The 26384-nt window shown below is 43.7% G+C and overlaps 1 protein-coding gene across 1 annotated transcript; it reads right to left on the bottom strand.

The window, feature by feature from the left end:
* Window positions 1–2142: 2142 nt before the first annotated feature.
* On the bottom strand, window positions 2143–21474 carry IL17RA (interleukin 17 receptor A). Its single transcript, XM_083859753.1, has 13 exons — window positions 21341–21474; window positions 15441–15465; window positions 13517–13663; window positions 12593–12717; window positions 11442–11568; window positions 10093–10140; window positions 9848–10005; window positions 8621–8698; window positions 8102–8177; window positions 7996–8010; window positions 6686–6787; window positions 5602–5643; window positions 2143–5016 (listed from the first exon to the last, which is right to left on the bottom strand). The coding sequence occupies exons 1-13, from the start codon at window positions 21470–21472 to the stop codon at window positions 3515–3517; spliced, it is 2577 nt and encodes an 858-aa protein (XP_083715879.1). The 5' UTR covers window positions 21473–21474; the 3' UTR covers window positions 2143–3514.
* Between the last annotated feature and the right edge of the window lie 4910 nt (window positions 21475–26384).

The following is a 26384-nucleotide window of genomic DNA, read 5'->3' as shown; positions in this document are numbered from 1 at the left end:
AGTAGTGTGAATTTTGGCCAGTGGCCTTTCTCTTCAGTAACTTCTTCTTCTTCTTGTCTGGACAATCTTGGTGCTGTGAGTGACTGTGATTGTAAAACTTGGTACTGTGAAACTTTTCCTATGTGATGTGAAATGTGTCGAGGGGATGCTAAGTTCCTGGCCAAAGGAGGTGTGATTACAACTATATTATGCTTGTACAGAGATTTGTTTCCTTGCACCTTCCTTTTTTCAGCATTAAATAGGTAGTAGAAGCTCAGAAATAATTATTCAAGAGAAAATAAGGTGATATCTGAACCTAGGACTATTCCATTCTTCAGTCAAACAGCTGAAGAAAAAAAGAAAAAAAAAAATTCCCAACCAACTTTGCCAAAAACAAGCTGAAGGACAAAAAAAAAAAAAAAAACCAACAAGCTTTTAATCACCAACTATGTTTGGCTGCTCCTATGGCCAAGTTTCCAACAGCACCAAAGTGCTAATCCCTAATACACTGAAACGTGAGCATAGTTGAGACACCAAAAGAATCACAGCACAATTATTAACAAGTCTTACTTCAGTACCCCCTCAAAGCCCACAACAAAGTTGCTGTTTCAACAGTGAGTGCCTTTTTCCAGTTAGGATGTTCTTGAGAAAAATGGCATAATTGAAATTTTATCTGTCCATGGCATATTTAAAACCCATTGGCAGTGAACTCACAGTTCCTATTTTTTTCCATGGATGAAAAGGTTGCCCGGGACAAGATGACCCTGCAAAAAAATGACACTTGTGTTGCATAGAAATTCCTTGGTAGAAAAAGTTGTTCTTTGTGGTGCCATGGTTTCTAGGTGCTTAGGAAATGTGTAAAGCTCGTGTAGTTGGCCCCCCTTGCAACTAAAAAGGCAGTTCTGCTGCTCCTGCAATTACTTACTATGAAAAAAAAAAAAAAAAAACATTTAAAGATCTTTAATGTCTTGTTTATAAACCTGCTTCTCCTTTTGAATTCCCTCCTCTTTGGTAATTTCCACTGCAACCTTTCTGTTTGCAGAAGAGAGATGGTGGTGCCATAAAAGTGCAAACAATCCCTCTCCCTTTGCACCTTGCACAACTCCTGTACAACGTGCCAACATTAAATTACTGGTCCAGGTCAGTAACACTTTGCTGAACGAATTTGTGCCATATTAAGACACAGGTCCCCTTGGGATTGTGTTACACAACTCAGCTATTTAGCATTTTATTGCTCTTTCTTTGCTATCCTGACAAAAGAGATGACTACTCCCAGGAGGGGAAATGGAAGTGAGAGATAAGGCCTGTGGCTGATGGACACTTGGCATCCCCCTGGCATTAATCAGAACTTGTATTTTTTAAAAAGCAAGATTGTTAAAATAAAATTAGAAACTTGTGACTGATTTTGCTCTTTTTTTTTTCTTTCTCTCTCCTTTGATTCTTGCTGGGCTATTGAATTTTGTATTGAATGGGGACCAACAGAGGTGTTAAAGTTACTTGTTTTCCTCATGCTGGATTGCCAAAATAGTGTCTGGATTTTCCTCTCAAACAAAGTTTCTTTAAGTGAAAGCAAATTCTAAGAGCTGCAACACCAAGGGAGTTATTTGAGAAGGGAATGACTAAGGCAAGGAAATTCAGATGACACTTCTGAGCTTCCTATTTAACTGATTTATAGGAATTTATACCACTTGAAAAAGACTCGTGGGGGAAAAAAAAAATCAGATTTACATGTTAATTGCTGTAAGATAAAAGAAACTTTTAGAAGTGGGATCATCAAGATGGCAATTAGTGACATAATGTGGGAAATGGGCTCTCACTGGAGAAGCACTGAGACCACAGCTGCCTCTTGCTGAGCTCCTGGTGGGTTAGATTGGATTCCTGTTGGAGCAGGAGCCTCCCAGCCTCCAGTCTGGATCTCTGCAGGGATTGTCCCTTTGTCACCAAGCTGTCCCAAGAGTCCTGCATGGAAATTACAAACAATTCCTTGCCCACCTTGTTTGAAAGGATGTGCATTTCCCATGGCTGCAGGCCCTCAGCTCTGCAGGAATATTTTGACATTTGTGAGCCAGTTCTGGCTCAGTTTTGCCTGATTTCCATAACAAATACTAAGAGCTTAACATCAGTCAACATAAGCAGTTAGGCAGAATCGAGGACACAGAAGCGTTTGAGTAAATATATCCAAAAATTATTCTTGGTTTTTAATTTAAGGAAGAAAACCCCACAGGGTTAGACACAAAATTAAAATAAAAAAATATACACAGTACAAAACAAATTGCAAGTCAAAAGAACAGATTCTTTTCTGAGACATTAGATTTAAAAAAAAAAAGCTGAGATAAAAGATTTTTTGACAAGTAAACACAGATGGACGGGAAGATGACAAAGGAGAAAGGCCTGGATGTATTTACATCTCACAGAAACAGGGATAAGAAACAGGGAAAATGCCAACATCACCATCACTGCTCCTGGAAGATGAATCTCTTACTCTGCTCAGTATTTCCCTGTGGTTATCCTGAACTACCTGTGCTGGAGCTTAAACCCACACAAGTACATCTTACAGTGGTTTTTGCTCAGCCTCCCTTAACTCAGATGTAATTTCCACTCTCAAACAGCATCTGCTGAGGCTACACTTTCTTCTCCTCCAAAACAGCCTTTCATTTCCTTGTGTGTCACTATCTATATCTTCAGTTCACATCCTTCTGGTGCTAAGATACCCCAAAGCAAACAGCACTGCAGCAGTGTGTCACAAAACACACCAGATTACCCTGATTCTGTATTCAGCCCCACATTTTTCTTCAAACTGTAAAAAATACCCCAAATTCCATTTTTTTTTTGGGTCTCCTCTTCCCCCTCCCTGCTGTTGCTGGTTTTCAAGCACATACCTCTCAGTAGAAAGGCAGGAAGAGTGATGGAAACACTCAATTTAAACCTTTATCCCACTTATTCTCAGCTACTCCTCTTGATTTCTGAATGACCATGGAAATACAGCTGCAAATGAATGATGAGTGGGGAAAAAAAAAAATCTCCAGGCACATTTAACCAGGTAGAGACAGCCCTAATCTAGCTGAAATTTAAGGCACACATCTTTAATACAGTATTTACAAGGAAATGTTTAAAACGTGTATTAAAATGGCAATGCAAATGCTATCTAAACCTATTTTCTAAACCATGCCTGTGATTTTTATCCAGTGCAATAAAATCAGCACAGCTGGAGGGCGTTTTGAAGGCACGAGTGGATGAGCCACAGTAATTTTTCTGCCATCCATCAGCGAGAATTCAATGTTAATGCCTTTCCCCAAGGAACAGAACCACTGCCTGCTTTTTCACAGGGGTGGCCAATATTTGTGGCTTGTCTCCATAGGGATGGGAAGCAACATTCCACGTCTGCTGGGCAGTGCTGCACGCCAGCAGCACACAGGAAGGTGCCAGCACAAAGCCATTTACAACACAAGGACAAGGATGGGGCTGGAAATGCAGCCTCTGCATGGGAATCACCTTCCACCCCTGTATTTCAAACAGAGCAGGTCCCAGGCAGAGCCTAACAGTCCTCCAAAGATCCATGGTCAATGTCCATCACCTCTGCTGGATAGCTCCAGTTGGAGCTCCTCTGAATGTCCTGGAAAAACAGCTGCTTCTGGAGGCTCTTTAGACTGTTCAAAACCTCTGGAGAGAGTTCGTGGAATCCCACCTGCTGTTCCTGATCCTCCTCTTCTTCCTCATCCTCCTCTGGAAGGTCCTCAGGAGGCAGAGGGGAGCACCTGGAGATGTAGCCCTGGTCTGACTGCACTGACTGTCTCTGGTCTTTGCACTGGTCATCAAAGAGCAGCTGGTGCTGCCTGTCAGCCTCCCCCTGGCAGAGACAGGGCTCTGAAGGAATGACACTCTGCTGATAAAGAGGGCACATGAGTCCATTCAGATGCTCACTCAGGTCATCTGAGAAGTCTGCAGGACTCTGCTCAGCCACTGAAACTTCAGAGCCGTCGTGGAGGATGATGTTATTCCTCATTGGGAAGCTTGTCTCCAGAAGAGGAACTCCTTCCATGCAATCCTCATTGCTCAGCACATGGTGGCTGAGTATATTTCCATCCTCCATGGAAGAGACTGGCTCCACCACCTGGATTCGAGGCACATCCACAGGAAGGACCACAGTCTGGGAGTTTGGATCCCCACATGGGTTAAGCTGAGGCTGCAGCTTGCAGGCTGAACTTTCACCCTCCTGCATGTGGAGGTCGATGACGCAGCAGCAGCCCGGGTCAGGCTCCCGTGGGTGCAGCTGGTGTTTCACAATTCCCCCTGGTTCACTCAGCAGTGACTCCACCTGGCTCTCCCTGTTCAGGGAATGCAGCTCCTCGTCACTATCCAAGCAGATGGTTTCACACTCAAACCAGTCTGGGTGCTCAGTCTGCCAGTTCTTGAACTTCTCTATGGCCTCTTTCAGCTTCCTTCCACTGGGGGTCTCAATGTAATTTTCTGCTGTGATTTCCTGGATTCGATGGATCCGCCCAGGTTCAAACTTCTCCAGGTCCTGAATCCGAAAATAAATATCCTCAAACTTGTCCATCAGCTGGTACCTGGATGTGACATTGAACAGATCAGGGATATCCCTCTCACTGCTTATCCCCTCAAAGTAGCAGACTATGTACATTCCAAAGCAGGCTGGCTTCTTGAAATCTGGCAGGATCAGATTCAAGGCTGGGGTGAACAGGTCTCCCACTGGCTTTTGCTGATCCTGCTTGAGGCACACAGGCTCACTCCCCAGCATGGCCTGCCACTTGGCCTGGGTGCCCCGGGAACACAAGATGATGATCTTTGAAGACAGCTCTTCCATTTCCTTCTTCTGCCGTGTGAGCCAGGGTAAAGGCCCCAGCTCTGAGATGTGCTGGTCTTCCAGCAGGTCCAAGGCCACAGCAGTGCCACAGACTGTCATCAGGAACTCAGCAAACTTCAGCACCACGTCCACGTAGAGCAGGTGATCAGCGGAGTACACGATCCAAACCTTGCGCGGCCTCAGGGGCGGCAGAGACAGCTCGGTGTACGGAGCTGATGGGAGACAGAAAAATATTAATTCCTGCCACATTCCCCAAATTGCAATGGTAGTGACTCAGCACGCATCAGCATAGGAAGGTATTAATAAAACTTTTAAGTTTTAATGCTGTTTTGGCAATGTATGTGGACAAAGACTCATTGTGGAAATTTAATATGAAAGTGCAGACACAGTGAGGCTGTGATTTGTAACAATGCCCAGATGATTCATCAACTCTCACCTCAGAAAACCACTACATCAGCTTCAAACATTGCTGCATTCTCTGGTGGAGAGCTGAGTGCACCCACCCCAAACCAATCTCCTGTTGCTATGGTCTAGATGATAAGCAAAGCTGCTTCTGCCAGTACAGCCTTGGCTGGGCCAAAAGCCTCCCAAATTCCAAAGCGATCACCTCCCTTCTGACAAATACAGCATTTCAAATTCCATATACAAAACTTGTTTTAGCTAAACAGGAAGATCCTAAGGCTACCTTTTGCTTTCAAGAAGGATCTATAAAGTAGTTAGAGCCTACAAAAAAGCTCCTTCTGGGCAAATGTCCCTGCAGGACAGGTTCTTGATAATCAGCAGAGGTGGCATCTTACCAGCCTGCAAATTGTTGTGGTTGCCCTTCCCTCGTCGGCGTCCTGGAAGAGAGAAAGGCACTGTCAGTTCTGAAAACATGAAGATTAAATGCTTAAAATCACACCACCTTCCACAGATTAAGTAAAAAAAAATAAAAATCTTTAACTGTGTAGGGAGATAAAGCTGTAAGGAGGGAGAAGACTAATAAAAAAACATACTGAATGGATAAAGACTCTTCTACAGTCAGTTCTTGCCATATTTTCTCTTTGAGAGGAGACAGAATGCACTCAAAATGAACTTTCCCCATCTCCCCCAAATCCTGGCAGGCTCAAGTACTGAACCCCAACTGCAATTTCTCTTTAAGGAGAAGTGGCTTTTAAAAATATCTCTTTTTCTTAAGAAGCTTTTCTGAAGAGGTGACTAAAATGTCTTTAGCTCCATCTTACAGATGAGTTTGATGTGAAGAAATTTTCCAAAAGATTACCAATTCTTCCTCTCATGTAAAAAGAAAACAAAACAGGCAGTGAGTTACCCAGCTTCCCTGCTGCAGCACAGAAAACCAGGAGTTAGCCCTTGAGTACCCAATTTTCCAACTTGTTTGATGCCAATCTCTATGTCCTGTATTTTCTTTTTCCTTCCACTTTAATTGAAAAACCTTATCTAATACCACAATAGTATGAAATTAATGTTGCAGAGACTTTGGGGAACAGGGGGAAGACTACAGCGTGGACAAACAGGAAGCTTCTGTTCTGCAACACTCTTATGCAATGCAGGGGAAAAATAAGAGCAAAGATATCTGCAGCAATCTGCAGGAAACAAGGGGCTGAACTACAAAATTCCTTTTTCCCCTGATGAGCTCTGAAGTGCTCTGGACATGGAGTATCACACAGGATAACCTGTGGAAGGCTTTACTTATCTAGTGGATGGTATAAGGACATTGCAAGTCCTATAATGTGAAACAGAAGATGTTTTCACAGGCATTATCTCAGCGGCAAGGCATCAGAACAGCAAGGAACAAAACCACAACAGGAAGAGGTACAGAAGGAAGAATAAATATTCTTTAGCATTGGATTTTTTTTCTTCCTGGCTGGTGGTGAGTCTCACCTGCTCGTCTTTTAGTCATACACAGCACAGCTGTTATGACTGACCCCACCAGCAGCACACAGATCCCAGTGATGCACCAGTAGAGCCATATCATCATATCATCTGCAAAACAAAAACACTCCTCAGACACTGCCTTCCATAGGGTTTCACCAAAGGGCAGAAGGTTTTTGAGCAGCACAGGCCAAGGGAGGAGGGCCCTGGCTTTGAGTACTTCCCCTTCACAACCCACAGTCAGTTCTCCAAAGCAATTCCTGCTTTCGTGGTGCTGCTGTACACCATAAACCTGCTCCACACACAAAGAACCATATGGGCAGCACAGTGCAAACACAGATCAAGAACCTTCCTCTAAATAGCAATGTTTAGCCAGCTTTGACAGGCAGGCCGCCCATGTCCTGCCTGTTCATGTAATTTAGCTTAAAAAAATATATTAAAATATCACCATTTTGGGTCATGCATTTCAGTTTACAGGTGTTTTTCCATTTTTTTTTAATCTTGGGCAAAAGATCCTTACAGGTGTTGCAGCCAAAAAAAAAAAAAAAAGATGTCAAATCATCATGCACGAGTTATCTTGACATTCATAAAAATGAATATATGCAAGCTATTCTCTCCAAAAGCTGCTTTATATTATGCAAATTTTTTAACACTGAGCAAAGTGACAGAAAGTATTTTATATTAAGACTCTTCTTGTCAAAACTGCTTCTCAAAGAATTCTATGCAAGAGAAGTGTCTCTCAAAAAAAATTGCTCTTTAAGGTTCACACTGCATACAAATACTTGCCTCATTAAATCATGGTGAAGTCATTCTTAGCACAATTAATTCTGAACTCAGTGTTACAAGGGGACTGTTGAAGAAATTTTAGACAGCAGGCTCTCATCTCCATCAGAGAGATTTATTGGCACATATTGACTATGATACCTGGCTGGTGGCTCCAAAGAGGGACTCTGAACAAAAAAATCCCTGGACAATTAAATCCTTACAACCTAAACTCCCTATTCTTCATGTGACAGTCCAGACCAAGAGCATCATCAGGGTCTGGGGTGTCCTTGCTCTTTGCTGGTTTGGTGTTTTGTTACCAAGCAGTTGCCACATGCTGATCTTCACATCCTCTGAGGTTTCAGTGGCTTCCCAAAATGGTTGGTGCAGTTTCTAACACCATCTGTGGGCTGTCCACTTCACTATTTTCAAATAATGTAAAATTATCAGCAAGGACATTTCCTGCTCAGTGGGATCCCAGGGAGGATCATTTCTCATTGTGCACAACAGGAGAAAAGCAGCAAAAAAAGTTTCAGGGTGTTGGAAGAACTTCTTACCCGATGGTTCTGTACCTGCAAAAGACAAGAGTTATGTTAAAAATTCAGTTCTCAGCTGAAAACAATGAAACAATGGGAATCTAATTGATAGAAAAGTGGTTCTCACTTGGAACTGGTTCACATGGGATGTAAGCAGAGCGTCTCATACAGTCTGTGCCACAGTCAGCAAAGAATGGCTGAATCTGCAGTTGAAATGAATCCAGAAAACAAAAGTTATTCTTCAAAGAAATTTTGAAATTTTGTTCTCCAATTTACTTTCTCCCTGCCTTAATGCTCCTTGTATTTTAGCACAGAGACACAGAGTTCCCATATCCCTTCAGAAAACAAGATTAATCAAGAATTCTTACACCATCCATGACAAAGGCTGTGAGCTCCAGAGGCTGCACATTTGCAATTCTCACTCCCATTATCTCTGACTTGGCAGCCCTGTACTAAGGAAAAACCACTGACTACAGAGAATACTTATATAAAAATTCTGTCAGCCAAAATATTTCCCTGATGCAGGTAATTACAGATTAGCCAAATCTCAGAACAAAACACTGAGAAAAAAAATCCCCTAACATTCCTATGGTGCTCACTGCCTTGATTTTGAAGGAAGGGCACAGGGGGAACAGTGTGATCCCACCTGTATTCTGTAGCTGCAACAAGCTTTTATGTTCTTCTCCATTTTGATTGTGACATTCACTTGCTGTTGTAGTCCATCCTGCAGAAATCAGATGCAAGTTATAAGGGAAGGAAGAAAACTGAATGAAAGCAGGAAAAAAGAAAAAGCTGACAGGTAAACATGGCGTGGTCCAAAGAAGCAGAATCTATTTTTTTCCCTTTGGACAAGAAGCCCACAGAGAACAAAATGGGTGAAGGATCTGGCCACCATCTCTGCAGGTGTCCTTGTGACAGACGTGGTAATATGATTGCAACAGGAAATAATTAGGGATGTACATTGTACAACTTCAAAGGAGTTAAACTTACAGTTTCTTAACAATGTAGATGTCTTCAGCTTTGTAGTGTGAACATTTACAAGCTTCCTTGTTTAATTAAAAGCAGCTGTCAACACTCCTTCTGACACTAGAACTGGCAAGCAAATTGCTCTTGCTACCTGCTGTACACAATCAATATCATGATAACCTGATTTTTCACAGTGATCAGCAAATACAAACTCCAAAATGAGGGGCATTCCCCTCCACCAGGGAAATACTCACACAACTGTCCCATCTGTGTCAGTAATAGCTTAAACATATCAGTGCATGCAGCACTAAGGGTTTTAAGGGTTAAGGAATAGAAAGATTAAACAAACTCAATGCCAACATATCTGTCCTCATCCAAGGAAGGGTGGAGAGTGGTTCCAAACATTCAGGATTTCTCCTCCCTCAGATGCCTGAAGGGAAATGTTTTTTATATTGGAACACAGTCTGGACACTTTGAGTTTCTCAACAACAGACTGCAAGACCCACAGAAATTGATTCTCAGCTTGAATGAAGCATCTGTCACTAAATCACTCATTCTTTATATAAAAAAAATTAATTAACACCTTCCTGTGATCATATTTGATAAAGTACTTCAATGATTTATTGAAACTTTGCACCTCAATTCTGGTAAATTTACTTAGTCTTAGTTCCCCAGGCACTGGCTTGAAAAAGGTAATAAAATATAAAATTTGACTTTGCAGGTGTTTATAGCTGCTTTATGCATTATAAAACCTCTTTTTTTAAATCTTTTATCCACCAAATTCCTCTTTTTAAAGACAATAAGAAAATAATTCCTTGAAAATTGCTGTTCGAATGTCTTGGTTTAGCAAGCATTGAGGATGTTTGCCTAAATCCCCAGAGAAGGTATGATTTGGGAAGGGAATTACCTCCTTGAAGTCCTGTGTGATAGTTTTACACTGCTTCTCATTCAGGTAACTGATCACATGGATTTGGTACTGGGCTGGCTCCATCCATGGGTTGAAGCTCACCAGCAGAGCTGTATCATTCAGACTTTTCCCCTGGATCCTGGGTTCCCACAAGCTGCCTGGAAGTAAGGCAGATATTCCCATGTCTCTCAGCTGTCAAATATTCCAACAGAGCACCCACATCTACGTGACTCAAATTTTTTTACCTGTCTTTATACATGGGATGGTTTTTTTCATCAGAGAATCACTGCAGTCTGCAAGAAAAACCATTAGTTAGAAACACTGTGCTTCAATTTAGCAAAAAATCACTTTTTTTTATCAGAAGCCAGAGACCTAACCAAGCTCTGCTAAATGAGTAGACACTTTTGTTCCAAAGCAGTGGCAAAATTCTGTAGAACAGTATTGATTTCCAGCATATAAACCAGTCCCTTCACTGATGTCATGGTGTGTTTGGTTCTTCTTTTTCTTCTCAGAACAGAGAAAATGAATGAGACTAAAAACATACCACACTTAATAGCACGGTGATAATGTAACACTGCTGCAGAGAGGGTCACAATAGTGGAATTAAAACTTCATATTCATCCCCACTCCTTGTAATCACAGCTCAGCAATAGATTCCTCCAAAGGCATTCTGACACTGGAAAATTAGGAGGATGGAATCTTTCTTACTCTTAAAACACTCTTCAACATTTCTAATTGCCTTTATTTAGCAGATTGGCCCTGCTCTTTGGGACTTCCTTCAGAACTAAACCTATAGTTAAATATTCAACATTTAGCAATGTGGGATTTACAACTCTCAGCCTTAAATTATGTCTCTCCTCCAGGGTTTGGACAAAGGAAAAGGAACAAGTCCCTGCTTAGACAACTGAGATAAAACACTGCTCAAATTTCCAACTTCCAAAGTTACCAATTTAAATTTTACAAAGTTTATGAATTTCCAGTGTCTCTGTAATTCTGTAAGCTCAAACCAGCAAAGCTCCCTGCAGCTGCTGAGCTTGAGGCATCAGGTTTCTGAAGAATAGTAGAGGATAAAAGCCAGGAAGTTCTCAGTGTGAACAGGCAGAAGAAAATAAGAAGGCTGAAAATGGAGTGTTCCCTCTCCTTTTCCAGCTCACATTGACTAACACACTCCACAGTTTGCCATTTTGTAGCTAAAGTCAGGTTGACAACCATAAGCAAGTTAAGAAAAAAGTTAAGAACAGGTTTTCAAGATCTGTATTAAACACCAAATATTTATGAAGTAGTCATTGCAGCCAGAGGGCAATGCAGGTGCTCAACAACCTTGGGGAAAACAGTAAAAATTCTTTTAGCAATAGGAAAACTCCCACATATACAAGAAAGGGTCGGGCACCCAGCACTACCAAGATTCTTGGTAAATTATGCCAAATTGTGCCTTTGACATTGAGCTTCACATGTCTAGGATTTAACACTAGAAGTAAAACTTCTGATTTGGAACTTCTGGCCTGTACTTCCAGCTGCCACAAGCAGAGGGTCAACTCTGAAAGATTCCTAAAGTCCTAAAGTCAAGGCCCAAGTAAACAAAATCACCCCTTACCAGGCATTGTGAGAGATGCAGACTTGCAGTTGTAGTCTCCATTTACACCCAGTTTGGGCAGGTGGTACACAGTCACTTGGTAGGTCTGCCCAGGTTCCACTTCAAAACGGTCAAAAGTGAAATTCCACTGAAAACAAAACATGAAAAGTGAAATTCCACTGAAAACGTTCACAAGGACATTAAAGGACAATGTTGTTCTTTATGGCATTGAAATTCACAGCTGACTTGGCCCTGTTCCACTGTGTTCCCTCATCCCATATAACCCTTTTACTGAAGCCTGACTATGAAAAATTGGAACTCAAATATATTAAATATACCTGTCTCTTTGTCTGTCTCAATTCTTCTGCTTAGAATTAGTTTTTTCTTGGAGCTGATACAACAGTTTTTTGCCAAACCACCGCGTGGAATTTCCACCAAACTGCATATTGAACTGAAAGGAGACTAGAATAAAGTGTGCAGTTTCAAAATGGAAATTGAGTCTAATACCAAATTTGTAGCACTGTGCAAGTGCTAAGCATTTAAATTTCATTTATACACGTGTAGTTCTGTACCTGGCCATTCCATACATATATTCTTCAATCTATACTGTTTTCTGCATCAGCAATGCTGTCCAAATTCTGGGAGAGGCACTGGCTCCTAGGCCAGTGGTATTTGGTAAGTGGTAAGCTAACTGTGGCCAAATTCTGTGTGGTTAAGGAATGAACTCCTTATTGTTAATATTCCTTACTGTTCTGGATGCTCAGCACTTCTCTGATGAGTTTCTCGGAAGGAGTGTAAGCTGAAGGACCACTCCCAAGGTTGGTGCTTTCCTCCACAAGAAGAGAGTATAAGAAAGAAGTGAAAGCAATAGGAAGAGTTGAGTTAAAAAGGTATAAAAAGTCTCTCAAGCAGAATGCAAGAAACTCTACAACTATTTGCTTTAAACAACCTCCTCAGTGGAAGTTAAGAGTGATGACATGCTAGGCACTAAAAGCAGCAATTCTCAAAACCTGAAGGATGGCAGGAGTGAAAAAGAAATGGGAAATGACAAGCAGATCTCAATCCAACACAGACTCTAAGCAGCCTGTACTTTTTAATCGGTAATCTTGCCATAAAAGTCAAAGCAGAAACAATTGGACTATAAAAGGTAATTTGCAGCCTTTTCCACTCACCCGGCCTCCATCTGGACGGACCTGAAGAGGCAAATTGTTCTGGAAGTCAAACTGGGCACAGATCTGCTGGTTGCTGTTCACCTGCATCACGGCCAGCTCTGCCCCCTCCAGGCACCGGATACTGGCTGCAGGGACAGGGACAGGGTCACCTTTTCCTTCCTCTGCACATGGAGAGGCTGCAGCCCCCACACAGAGCACCACTGTGCCTGGCCTTGCCACAGCCTAACCCCTTTCAGGTGCTGAGCATCCCAACATAAATAAACTGGCCACAGAAAAGTGAGGAAATGCAGGGCTGACTAACAGCTCTCTCAGCCTAAGGGTTGTCCTGGGTGGCAAAGGTATATCTGTACAAAGGAAGGAGTAAAGGAGAAGGTGGCTGCATTCTCCTCACTGCCTGGCAGGCTCACAGATGTGGAATAATGTTTAGCTCTGCCTGTGCAGTTTGGGTGCCAAAGCAAACACCTTTATTTTGGTACACAGGGTCCCAGTGAGAGAGCTGACAAGCTCAGCTGAGTGGAATGACTGGGTTACTGACCCACACCTGCTTCTGCACTACCACAGCTACAGATCAGAACTCTACAGCCCTCAGACACCTGCAGAAGGGAGAAATAAATGTGTTTAATTCTGACTTAAAGCAGTGCCAAACTTTGGACAAGAGTATGCAAGGGAAGCATCATTTACAGACAAACAATCAGAGATATTTGGAGAGTGAGAAAATGTGACTTACTGGTAGTCATTTAGGCTCCAACAATGAGACAATTCTTGTTTTATCAAAGACAAGATTACAGCCACCAAACAAAATTAAGCAGCCAAACCTCTCAAATTTCAAAGACCTGCTTTTCATGACTTGAAGCCATAACTCTCCTCTCTATCCTGACTAGATCACACCTGTGCTCCATGTTTCAATTAAACAAGCCCCCTTACCATCTGTGGCCACTTTCCACTCGATCTGCAGCACGGGGAAGAGTTTTCCATCCTCCTGACGGAAAACATCTGAAGAGACGTGGAGACTGCTGGGAGCAGAAGGAGTCCAGGCAGGAACCTGTAGCCAGCTCGACTCCATGCAAGTGCCTGTCCAGAAAATAAATCCCACATTTAGAGTAGGACCTGAGGAAACTCTGCTTCATTGCAATCATGAGCTGCTCTTTGGGTTGCTTTTAGGGGAAAACTGGCTGCTTCCAGCTCAGAAAGGCAGTTTTCAGTATGGAAGGATTCTGCAAAAATGCCTGTAATAATCTGAATTTATTCTATTAACTTCCACTTCCTCTTTTCCTTAAAATCTGTTAGTACCTGTCACAATCAATGTAGTTAAGTAAGTACTTCTGCTGAAATAGAAGTTAGTGTTAATTTCCAGTCTTCCAATGACAAGAAATCCATCAGATACCCAGGAAAACTGTTCCAACAGTTAGTTACCTTGGGTCTACAAACTGCTTTTCCTCAAATTTGGATATACATCTGAATTCAGCTTCCAGCAGCTGCCTGTTATGCCTTGCCTAAATTAATGAGGTTTTTTTTTTTACAGAAAAATAAACTGTGATTGTTAACACAGAGTTAGGGAAAACTGGTCCTGTGAAGTCATCAGAAAGTGAAATCAGGTATGACGGGCATTAGACAGACCTGATCCACTCAGGCTTTTGTAACATGTAACATTTTGACTTCTCAGAGCATGTTAAAAATAGCACAGTCAGCCTCCCCTTAAAGTACATTTTGGGTCTATTTTGCTGAATATGTGATGGAAATAGTGGAAATTGGGCACTGTCCCTTCAGTCAAACAGTATGGCTTCAGGCTTAGGAGTAACTAGACAACCCTCAAATGGTCATTTTACAAAAAATAACTATGAAAAGCCTGACAAGAATAAACTACCTTTCAGCAAAGAGTGTATGAAACACTAAAAGCAAAAATAGATTTCCCCTAGAGCAGAAATACATAACAAGAGGCATAAGGCAGAATTTAAACCAAATATTTAACTTAGGCAGCATTTTAATGGTGGTGGTGCTGCAGTTTGGCCTGGCTGTGTTGTCAAGCTGCATTCCAGTGGGAAATATCATCCAACCTGATCCCACCCAAGCCCTCTCCTGCCAAAGGAGTTTTAAATCTGGTTATTTTCAGCACAGTCCTCTCCCTGATCTGGCAAGTCAAATAAAAATACTGCAAAAAGTACTATTGGGTAAAAAAAGACTTGTGCCAGTGTGACACAGGGTTGGGCACTGAGGCAGGAATGAGTTTGCTTAGAACAAAAACTGCAAGGAAAAGGCAAGTGCTGCCCAGGTGCCTCCAGGTACCAAATGGACAATTTCAGTACATTTGCCTTTTTTTTTTTTTTAAAGAACATTTTTCAGAACATTCCCCATAATTAGATTAAGGTCTTTCAGATGCTAAGACTTCACCCCTTACACCCAATAATTTATATTAATTGCTCTCAATTGCACCCCTTTATGCCTCTTTTTTAATTCTAGTTCATACATTAATTTTTTATCAAGTAGTATAATAATGGCTTGTAATGAACATTTACTGGCAAACTTGTCTTTCAATTCCCATTTCTTTAAAAACTGATGACCCCAGCTTTAAACAGAAACTAAACAAGTTGGGTTACTCAAGCCACTGCCTACCCCCAAACTCTATCCCAAAAAAAGACATAAGTTTCCATTCCTCCTCTAGCTGGAGCTTATACTGGAAACTCCCAAAGCAAGGCACGAGAGCAGTGTTTCCCTTTACAATTCTCTGATTCTAGCAGGAAAAACATGCTGTATGAACTCAGTTAAAAAAAGAAAAAAGAAAAAATAGGGAAAAAAAAAAAAAAAGCATGATCTGATGAGAAAACGGCAACAAAGAAAAAAAATTACTTACTGTTTCTGACGAGGCAGTTTAAATCCTGTGGGGAAAAGAAACAAGAATATTATTCTCAGAATAAAATTGACAGTGTTAAATAAAGAAAAAAAGCCATCAGAATCAGACAGTTATTAAGAATAAAGATGCCCCAATTATAAAGAAGCAACCAGAATTATGTGGGCTCTGCCTGGCTTCTCCCAGATATGTTTTGTTGATACTGGAAGACCCCACGGTCTCCAGGGAGAGAAGAAATCCCAGGGAGAAGGAAGCCTGGAGCTGTCACTGATGTGGTAAATCCAGAGCAGGGCTGAGTTGGCTCTCACTCATTTCCTATGACAAATAAAGCTGGATATTATTGTCACACCATTGCCATCACATCATTCATTTCAGTGGAGCAGGGAAGGCAGTTGGGTTTTTAAACTCCCTACAACTTCCTGAGGTCAACTCCAAGTGCATTTAGGGCTTATTTACATTTTTAGGGAAGGGTGCTTGAACAAGGCAGCTGTGCCTTGTTGGAAATGAAAATATTTCAGAGATTAATGCTCACATTTCAGCTGTATCTGTGTTCCTGCAAACCTGGGGTGAAAGCAGCAAGATTTGGCATTAAGCTCCTCGTGCTTACATAAAAAAGAAAACCTGAAAATGTCTTCCAGGCTTTTGCTACACAAGTCACAACAATACACACAGGTATAAATCCTTCACAAGAAACACATCCACACTCCAATTACTGTACCACAAATGCACCCAAGATAAAAGTATAATGAAAAATGGCACCTCAAACCTAAATCCTTCATTAATTGGAAAAAAAAAATGAAATAGAAAGCAAAGAAGCAAATGCTGATGAAACCAAAACCAACCACTGAAAAAGAGAAAAAAAAAATTGTGACTACCAGTACAAATTAAGCTGTGAAAAAAAAAAATTAGTCCTAACACTTCAGACCCTTAATCAGACTTTTTAAGGTAAATTATGTGGCCTGACAAAGCCCTTTATACAAAAAGGTGCAGTGGTTTTATTTGAGATGGAGTTAATTTTCTTTACAACAACTGTTCTGGTGCTTTCCACTGAGGGCAAAGAGTGGCTGCTCTGGATGAACCCTCAAGAGGAAACAAAAATAACTGGCTACTACAACCACAGGGATTTTTCCTAATGCAATGATTTCTGTTAAAGCCTATCACTTAATATTCATTTTGTCCTCGTTCTCCTGCAGTTTTCAGTAATTATTCTACATGGCATCACAGCAAAATAAAAAATATTGGCCTGAAGAGCAGCAACATCTGGTTTAATTTGGTGTTCTGTGTCACAGAACAGGGTGTCACACAGTGAAGTGAGGAAATGCCCCATTTTCCCTTTTTTGGTTAATGATCAATGTGAATATTGATCCAGCACAGCCCACAAATGGATCCTCTCTTCCTCCAGGTCTATTACCCTACTTTCACAGCGTTCACAAGGATGTTCCCAGCTTTGATGAGGCTGCTGTGCCCTTCCTGACATTCATTAAAAACTCCAGAGCTCAATGAGGAGCCATCCGTTTGTTGATGAGGATTCAGAACTGACACTTGGTAATTAAAGCCTTTCTCACCTTTTCAACACTGGGTTTCTATGGTAAAAAAAACAACATTATTTCATCTGGTGTATCCCCACTCTCCAACCCCACTCAGGGTTTGCAAGGGACTACTTACACATGTTTTTTCTACCTGTTTACCTGCTGTGCCACTTTTTTTTCCGTGTAGCTGACTCCACTGAAGGGTTTTAAGCTGCCATCAGTTAGTTGAGCATTAGCAGGTCTGGCACAAGAAGAGGAGAAGGATTCTCCCACCACAAGCCACTGCTCCCTTTCCCAGTCCCTAAAGCAGTAGAGGGATGACCCAAGAGCTGAAAATGCTTCTCAGAACAACTCATCCACACAGGAATTCCTCACTTTTGGCATAAAGAAGCAAAGATAAAGGCACACTGAGGTCTAAGAAGCTCAAGGAAAGGCAAGACCTAGAAAGGACTTGCCATGAAAACCCCCATCTTTTTTTTGTAGAGTACCCAAGTGAACAGGTCTGGGCAGCAGCTGAGGACACGCTTTTATATCAAAAAGTGTAACCCCATACAATGACATTCAAAGGCCAGGAAGCAATTAGAGCAATAGACCAGTTGGACTTTCAACAAACTAAGTCAAACAGCCAGATTTGCACTGGATACCTCCTCAGCACCTGAGGAAATACTTGATGGTTTTTCCTTGGAAAGGTCCAACCAACACAAAACCTCATTTGATGAGCACTGGCTCACCCAGAGAACATTAACAAATCTCTGGAGAGCAGAAGTATTTAACCTGGTTTCCTTACTTGAGTGTGCTGGTTTTGGCTGGAATAGAGTTAACTTCCTTCCCAGTAGCTGGTATGGGGTGGTGTTATGGATTTGGGCTGGAAACAGTGTTGGTAACAGAGAGATGTTTCTGTTCTTGCTGAGCAGGGCTTGCACAGGCCATTTCTGCTCCTGTAACAGCCACAAGGCTGGGGGTGCAGGAACCAGGAGTGGACACAGCTGGGACAGCTGACCCCAGCCACCCACGGGGATAGTCTAAGGCACCAAACTCAATATATAAAGCTGGGGGAAGAAAGATGAAGATGAGAAGAAGATGAAGAGGGGAACATTCAGAGTGATGGTGTTTGTCTTCATGAGTCATTGTCATACATGATGGGCCCCTGCTGTCCTGGAGGCAGCTGAACACCTGCCTGCCCCAGGAAGGGGTGAAAACTTGTTTTCCTTTGCTTGTATGTACAGCTTTTGCTTTACTTATTAAACTTTATCTCAGCCCACAATTATTTTCACTTTCACCTTTCTGATTCTCTCCCCCATCCCAGTGGTGAGTGAGTGAGTGGCTGTGTGGGGTTCACTTCCCAACTGGGCTTGCATCAGGCCTGAAAAACAAAGCCACAGACATGGGGAGCATCAATATGAGCAGCAGATGATTGTGAGGTGATGCTGAAACTATTCTCAGCAGGGACAGGCACAGTCAACTCTTCATGTGTTTATTTGCTGTATTTTCACAAAAAGCGAAGCAACTGTTTATTTCGTTCTTTTTTTAGTGATTTTTGTTTTGCTTTTGACATAAAAAAGAACAGAGCATATGCTGTGGAGAATGGTATGAGTCTGAATGAAATAAACCTGGGAAACTGATTAACAGCACCATCCCATAACAATTCAATTAAAGTAATGGGAGGCAAAGATTTCCCAGCAGGATGCTGTGGTAGCTAGATAGAAACCACTGTGAGCCAGGCAAGGATCCAGTTTTCCTTTAAAAAGAGTGGCTGCTGAATGGGAAGGGCTCCAGCTTTCCAAAATCTGCCTTTCACCTTTGAACCATTCTGTGTATCTTCTGAGATTTGAATTTAACTGCAGTTTCCCTTCTCCAACTCCTTAGTAAAAAGAAGCAGAGATCAACACATGACAGGACTAAATGCTGAAGGATGATTTTTTTTAAGGCTTGTGGGAGACCAGCATCTTTTAAAAATTGTTTTAATTTTTTAAAGCATTTTCTCTATGGTTTCTAACTCATTGTCTTGCCCTCATATCAATTCTCAGCAAAATCAAATCCAAATTCAAAAGTTAAGATTTCTTCATAACAGTCAGTTCTAAAAATGTCTTTATAATGTTTCCACAATTTTGATTGTGGAAACACCCTTTTTATGCTGAAGTTCCACAGTTTTCATCATGGATCCCTTTCATGCCAATGAGTCCAGAAATATTTTAACAACACTGAGTGTGTGCTCATGGGTTATGTTAACATCCTACACAGCAGGAAGATGCCAGAGAGGGGAATGACAGAAATCAGTCAATAGCAAAATGAACATATTTGCAAAGGAGAGCAAGGAAAAAACCACCATGGCTCTTCTTCATGAGGGATGTTACACCAATTCTCTCCCAGAGACTTCCAGTGAAAGATAAAATTCAGAGACTAAATTATGTACAGCTGCCCTCAAACCCAGACATGCCAAGAAACAGTTACAGCACACCTGAACACAGTGATTTAACGATGATAAAAAACAGCTGTGGGTATTTAAGGTATGGGGCGTTTTACCCCTGCACATAGAAAAAAAAAAAAAAAAAAGCCTCTGCAGGTGACATATTTAAGCCATTATTACTAGTAAGAACTGGATTTGCAGCTGTGAGTCTGGGTGAATAAAGCCCATTAAACGCACCTTTTGGCATTTGAATAAGATGAGCCGTTAACAAGCATTTAGTTTTCCTTCCAGGTGTCTCTCGTTAACCATTTATGACACTTTCCCTCCCAAACAGCCCCTGCCACAGGAGGGTTTTGCTGTGGAAGCCTGACCCTGCTCCAGTGTGGGTTAGACAAAGGAAGTAGAGCTCACCCACCCTGCAGCTCTGCTTTCGAACCACAGCCACAAGTTGGGAGGTTACTGAATCACCCTCTGGAAACAGCACAGACCACAGAGAGGTAAGGGGGAACTGTTTTCAACTGTCGCAGCTTCGGTTGATGGGGCTTTTTCCTATATCAGCCTCACAGCTGCTGAGAGAGGCTGCAGCTGGGCTTGAGCTCCTTTTTCTTAAGCCTCTCTGGCCTCTGGAAATTGGCTTTTTTTGATAGAAAAAGCCCTGCACATTCACTGCTCTGTGTGCACACTTTCTTCTCTGAGAAAGCTGGTGATGTTCTGGTGAACCCTCACCCAGTTACTGTGCTCATATTTCCCCCCAAAAAAAACACAGCAAGACAAAAATCAGTCAGAACTCAACCACTCCAGGACTTGCAGAGAGACTTTTAATATATTCCTGTCAATCTCCGTGACTAACAAGGTTTGGGATACGGTTACATGAGCTGCCTGAGCAATATTGTAATTTTCCCTTGGCCCAAGTTGACATTTTGTAACTCTACGGTGTTCAGTCTAAAGTAAAATTGCAGAGCTGGTCGGTTTTTTCTTGGGGTCTCTTTAAATAAGAGAGAAGGCAGCAGAGAACAGAGGTCTGGTAGAACAGGAGTAAGGATATAATCAAACATTAGAAGAAGTGTCAGACTAGACAAAAGATAGGAAATCTGTACAGGAAAAGATTACAGAAACTTTCATCCCAAAGGATATGTTTTGTTTGACATTTTTCTATAGCTGTACCCGACTATCTGCCTTTTTCAGACTGCTGAAAGTGCATATAAAGCTGTCCAGCTTAGAAAACAGCTGCCCATTTCCCTATTATTTTCAAGAGAATTAAAAAGCAAAAGCAGATCTCTTCCCCCTTCTACACTCTCCTTACATGTATCTGAAACAAAGAAAAAAAAAAACACCCCGAAAAAAAAAAAACACACAAAACCAAAAAAAAACAAAAAAAAACAAAAAACCACGAAAACCACAAAAAAAAAAAAAAAAAAAAAAAAAAAAAAAAAAAAAAAAAAAAAAGGCGACCAGCAAAACAAATCCTCAAACACCAGAGAGTGACCAGCCAGGAGCTCATACTCCAAGTCAGCTCAGGTTCACTTTTTACACTGCATTGGCATCTCTGTCTGGCAGGGATAAAAAGCAACCAAAACCTGTTAAAAAACCCCCCAAACCCTCAGCTACGTGTAATATTTAACCCCCCGCTCTTTTTTTTTTTTTAAAAAACCCCCTCATCTGCAAGGAACCGGTTAAAAACTTTTAGGCACATTGAGCAACAACATCAGTCTCTCTCAGCAAAGCCTCACTCACATCCTGCTCTGGGACCGCGGGCGCTTCCAGGGCCGCTCCGAGGTCTCTGTGACATCCCGAGGGGGGCAAGGCACCCACCCCAGGGCCAGGGAACCCTCTCCGACCAGGGAACCCTCTCCAGGGACAGTGAGACCTCCAGGGATAGCGATAATCCCGGGGAATAGCGAGACCTCCAGGGATAGCGATACCGCCGGGCCCCGCTCTCCCCGTCCGCCTCTCCCAGCCCCACTTACCGGCTGCGAGCAGGTGAAAGGCGGCGAAGCGTCCAGCAGCAGCCGCAGGGCCTCGGTGGCGGGCGGCCTGAGGAGAAGGAGGAGGAGAAGGAGGAGGAAAAAGAGCGGCAGCCGCGGCCTCAATCCCGCCATGGCCCCCGCAGCGCCCGGAGCTTCCGGGCCCGGGCGGGGCCGCACCTGAGGAGGGGCCGGGCCGGCAGCGGGGCCGGGCCTGGGCTGCTATCCGAGTCTAAAACATCCCTCTGAGCGCCCTAGAAAGTCATAAACCTCGGTAGAGAGGCTTGAGACCCGAGAAGGAGGGTCTGGGGTGTGTGTAGAGGGGTCTGGGGCCTGTGCAGGGGGGTCTGGGGTCTGCGCAAGAGGGTTTGCCTGGCACAGAGCCCAGGAGGACACACAGGCTTTGATTTTGAAAGTCACAGACCTCCGTAGAGAGGCTTGAGACCCGAGAAAGAGGGTCTGGGGCCTGTGCAGGAGGGTCTGGGGCCTGTGCAGAGAGGTCTGGGGTCTGTGCAGGGGGGCCTGGGGTCTGTCCAGGAGGGTCGGGGCCTGTGCGGAGGGGTCTGGGGTCTGCGCAAGAGGGTTTGCCTGGCACAGAGCCCAGGAGGACACACAGGCTTTGATTTTGAAAGTCACAGACCTCCATAGAGAGGCTTGAGACCCGAGAAAGAGGGCCTGGGGTCTGTGCAGAGGGGTCTGGAGTCTCTCCAGGAGGGTCTGGGCTCTGTGCAGGGTGGTCTGGGGTCTGCAGGGGGTTTGGGGTCTGTGCAGAGGGGCCTGGGGGTCTGTCCAGGAGGGCCTGGGGTCTGTGTAAAAGTGTCTGGGGTCTGTGCAAGAGGGGCCTGGGGTCTGCCCAGGGGGGATCTGGGGTCTGCGCAGGAGGGTCTGGGGTCTGTGCAGTGTGGGGTCTGGGGTCTGTGCAGAGGGGTTTAGGGTCTGTGCAGGAGCGTCTGTGCAGGAGGGTCTGGGGTCTGCGCAAGAGGGTTTGCCTGGCACAGAGCCCAGGAGGACACACAGGCTTTGATTTTGAAAGTCACAGACCTCCGTAGAGAGGCTTGAGACCCGAGAAAGAGGGTCTGGGGTCTCTCCAGGAAGGACTGGGGCCTGTGCAGAGGGTCTGGGGTCTGCGCAAGAGGGTTTGCCTGAGACAGAGCCCAGGAGGACACACAGGCTTTGATTTTGAAAGTCACAGACCTCTGTAGAGAGGCTTGAGACCCGAGAAAGAGGGTCTGGGGTCTGTGCAGGGGTGTCTGGGGTCTGTGCAGGAGGGTCTGGGCTCTGTGCAGGGTGGTCTGGGGTCTGCAGGGGGTTTGGGGTCTGTGCAGAGGGGCCTGGGGGTCTGTGTAAAAGTGTCTGGGGTCTGTGCAAGAGGGGCCTGGGGTCTGCCCAGGGGGGATCTGGGGTCTGCGCAGGAGGGTCTGGGGTCTGTGCAGTGTGGGGTCTGGGGTCTGTGCAGAGGGGTTTAGGGTCTGTGCAGGAGCGTCTGTGCAGGAGGGTCTGGGGTCTGCACAAGAGGGTTTGCCTGGCACAGAGCCCAGGAGGACACACAGGCTTTGATTTTGAAAGTCACAGACCTCCGTAGAGAGGCTTGAGACCCGAGAAAGAGGGTCTGGGGTCTCTCCAGGAAGGACTGGGGCCTGTGCAGAGGGTCTGGGGTCTGTGCAAGAGGGTTTGCCTGAGACAGAGCCCAGGAGGACACACAGGCTTTGATTTTGAAAGTCACAGACCTCTGTAGAGAGGCTTGAGACCCGAGAAAGAGGGTCTGGGGTCTGTGCAGGAGGGTCTGGGGTCTGTGCAGAGGGGTCTGGGGTCTGTGCAGGGCGCGGTCTGGGGCCTGTGTAGAGGGGTCTGGGGTCTGCGCAGAGGGGTCTGGGGCTTGTGCAGGAGGGTCTGGGGTCTGCGCAAGAGGTTTTGCCTGACACAGAGCCCAGGAAGACACACATGCTTTGATTTTGGCCCATGAGCAAAACTTGTTAACTCAGAGAAGATTTACAAGTCACAAATATGTAACAGGCAGTAAGTGTGGTTTGTCACTGTGTAGATTTTGTAGTTTTGGGGTTTTTAGAGTGTAGGTGCAAAGGGATAAGATGGCGGAATTAGAGTTGGAACCCTGAGTTGTTCTTTATGGGGATTTACGAGAGTAAGATAAACTTAATTATCATATTTAGTTTGGTGATTAGGATGTTTTGGAAAGAACAAACAGAAGTTTGAGCTCATGAGAAGATGGGATTAGAAACTTGCTTAAAAGAAAAAGGTTTAATCAACTCTTTACATAGATATGCTAAAAAAACGTATGAGTTGTTTGTATGATCTTTTAATCTAATTGTTGCAGTAGAAATTATTAACTTTACTGAGATGGTATATAAGTTCTTGGAAAACTTGAGTAAAATCAGATTCTGATCATGGTCAGTCTCCCCGCCTCTCCTTCAATTGCTAATAGCTCTTCTTCTTCTCCCTTGGCATCCGTTTTCTGCAGTGAAGTGAGCACAAAGTAGTTTCAGTGGATTGGGGCAAAGTAGAAATGACCCTTCTAGTATAGGCACCAGGCATTGGTATGAAATGGTAAATAATAGCCACGTAGTTTTCTGAATAAAAGCAGAGTGACCTCCCGTCATGGGGGGAGTCACATCATGTCCGATCTGCTGTGAACACCTTGGCCAGACACAGAGAATTGTAAGATAAGAATTAATAAACAACACAAGAAAACCAAGACCTTGAGACTCCACATCATTCTCACGCTGAGCACAGATTCAGACTTAAAACCTTCAGAGGTCAGAGAGGGATAAACACTCTCATGAGCCCACCAGAACCACCAGCCTTGGAATCTTGGGGAGAAAGAAAACAAAAACCCAAGAATTGGGTGGGCACAAACCACCAACTTTTGGGTTAACAGCTGGGACAGCACCATCCATGGGCTGGGATTGGGGTTAGAGAGCTGAACCTGCTTTGGTTAGGCAAAGATTTTGGGAATAGGTATAGCAGGTCTTTTTGTTAGGGATATTAAAAATATAAATGTTTTAGTACAAAAGAATAAGTGAACAAATAAGTGTGGAATTTTTGATGGAGTTAGAAAGTATAGTTTGATGCTCTGTTGGTAATAGTTTAAAAGTAAGCTTTTTTTGGAGTGGTAGATGTGGTTTTGTTGGAAGTAGAGATGGTTTTGTGGAGCTAGGGGTTTTGAAGTAGATTTATTTTTTTGGGGGGAGTTTTGTGGGAAACACTGGAGTGCTTGGTGATACATGTGGGTTTTTTTATTTAGGTGGAAATGGTTTAGTTTGTTTTTTTTAGGTAGAGTATTTTACAATAGAATGATGAAATGTGTTATGTTATTGGTGAGCTCTAATGGTTTATTAATAGAAGATATTTTTATGGGGGTAGTAGAAGAGTGAACAGAGATAAAAAATAAACCTGTGGCTCATCTTCCTATTGGCAGGTCAAGCTGGATCTTCCCTGAGGTCTGCATGTACATGCTGTCAGTGCTGTCACCTCAGTTTTGGAAGCCATTCCTACAGCCTCAAGTCAAAGGCAGTGCCCCTCTGAGGGTTATCACCTGTCCAAGCTGAAAGCCCGATGTTTTCAGCATCCAGAGTTCCAACATCCCTGCCCATCACAGAACCACCAGGATTGGAATGGACCACTGGAGACCATCCATCCCAACAGCCCTGCCAAGGTAGGGTCACCTGGAGCAGGTGATGAGGTCCAGGTGGGTTTGGGATGTCTCCAGACAGGGAGACTCCATGGGCTCTCTGGGCAGCTCCTCCAGGGCTCTGCCAGCCTGGACATGAAGAAGTTCTTCCTCATGTTGAGGTGGAACTCCCAGTGCATGTCTCTTGTTTTGGGTAAATGCTGTGAGCGTTAAAACCTGACAGCAGCAGCTCTCTGCAGCTGCTGAGCAAAAAGCATTTATAGGTGTATGCTCTGCTTTTCCAGTTGTGGGGCTGTTCTAAATGCATCCACTTCACAGGGAACTGTGCAAACCTGGTACTCGTTCCTGATGCTCATCCCCTTTCAGCTATCTCACAGGTTTCACTCTAGGTTTCACACTGTTTTCATACTGCAGCATGCTCACAGCCACTTTCACCCATTCCTTGCCATGGAATTCACCTGATGGTCTCACACAGAGCTGTAACTCAGCTGAGTTGCCAGCCCAGGGAGTTTTCCAGCAAAGCTGAGCCCCTTTGCTGGGCTTTGACCAACAGCCGTGAGCACGGCGGTTTCATATGGTTTTGTGGTGGCAAATCTCTAACTGGTGGCCAGTGTGAGCCTGCAAGATAACGAGGTTTCTGTGGGTGAGCCTTCTGCTTTTCCTTCTGCCCTGCACTGATGACAGCTACAGCTTCTCATCACTTCCTGAGTTTTAACATTTTGTGCCACCGCTATTTAAAAGCAGCAGCAAAGCCTGCAGTTCTGACAGTTGTGTGCAAGTCAGGGAAAAATATTTATGTGTGACTGAAAAAAAACACCCATTATTTTTCCTTTAGGCATTATTTTACTCAATCTCCCACTGACGTATTTGGGCTGAGCACCCTGTGATTTATAATGCTGCGACACAAACACAGCACTCGGCCGGCATTGCGCTGTAATTCCCTGATAACTGCCGTAGAACAAATTTGCTCAATCGACAAGCAAATGCGTGGAAGGCCACTTGTTATCATCCCATTAGCTTCATGGCGTATGTATTTTGTAATTGCACTGCATTCAAGCTGAAGGCATTTATTTTCTGTTGCGTGTGCTCGGTCAGAAGGAATCCAGTGGAGGAAATGTCAAGTGTGTGGTTGCGCGTGTTGGATATTGTGACACGGCACCATTTCTGTGGTCACAACAGTGCTGAGAGCGGTTGGGTTTCCTAAATTGCTGTTTAGCAGGACAGGCTGCTGTTCTGCAGCCCCTTAAATAGGGATGAGAGCCCCTGCTGATGGGAAATTGGGGGCTGCAGGGAGCTGTCTTAAATTTCAGCCACCGCTGGTAGGAGGGAGCAATGTCAAAGGGATTTTGATACCATGTACGATATCGAACAGATCTGGACATTGTTTAGAAATTTATTAGC

Source organism: Zosterops lateralis, assembly GCF_965231275.1.
Source record: "Zosterops lateralis genome assembly, chromosome: 4".
NCBI lineage: Eukaryota > Metazoa > Chordata > Aves > Passeriformes > Zosteropidae > Zosterops > Zosterops lateralis.
This window is presented reverse-complemented; position numbering and strand designations above follow the sequence as displayed.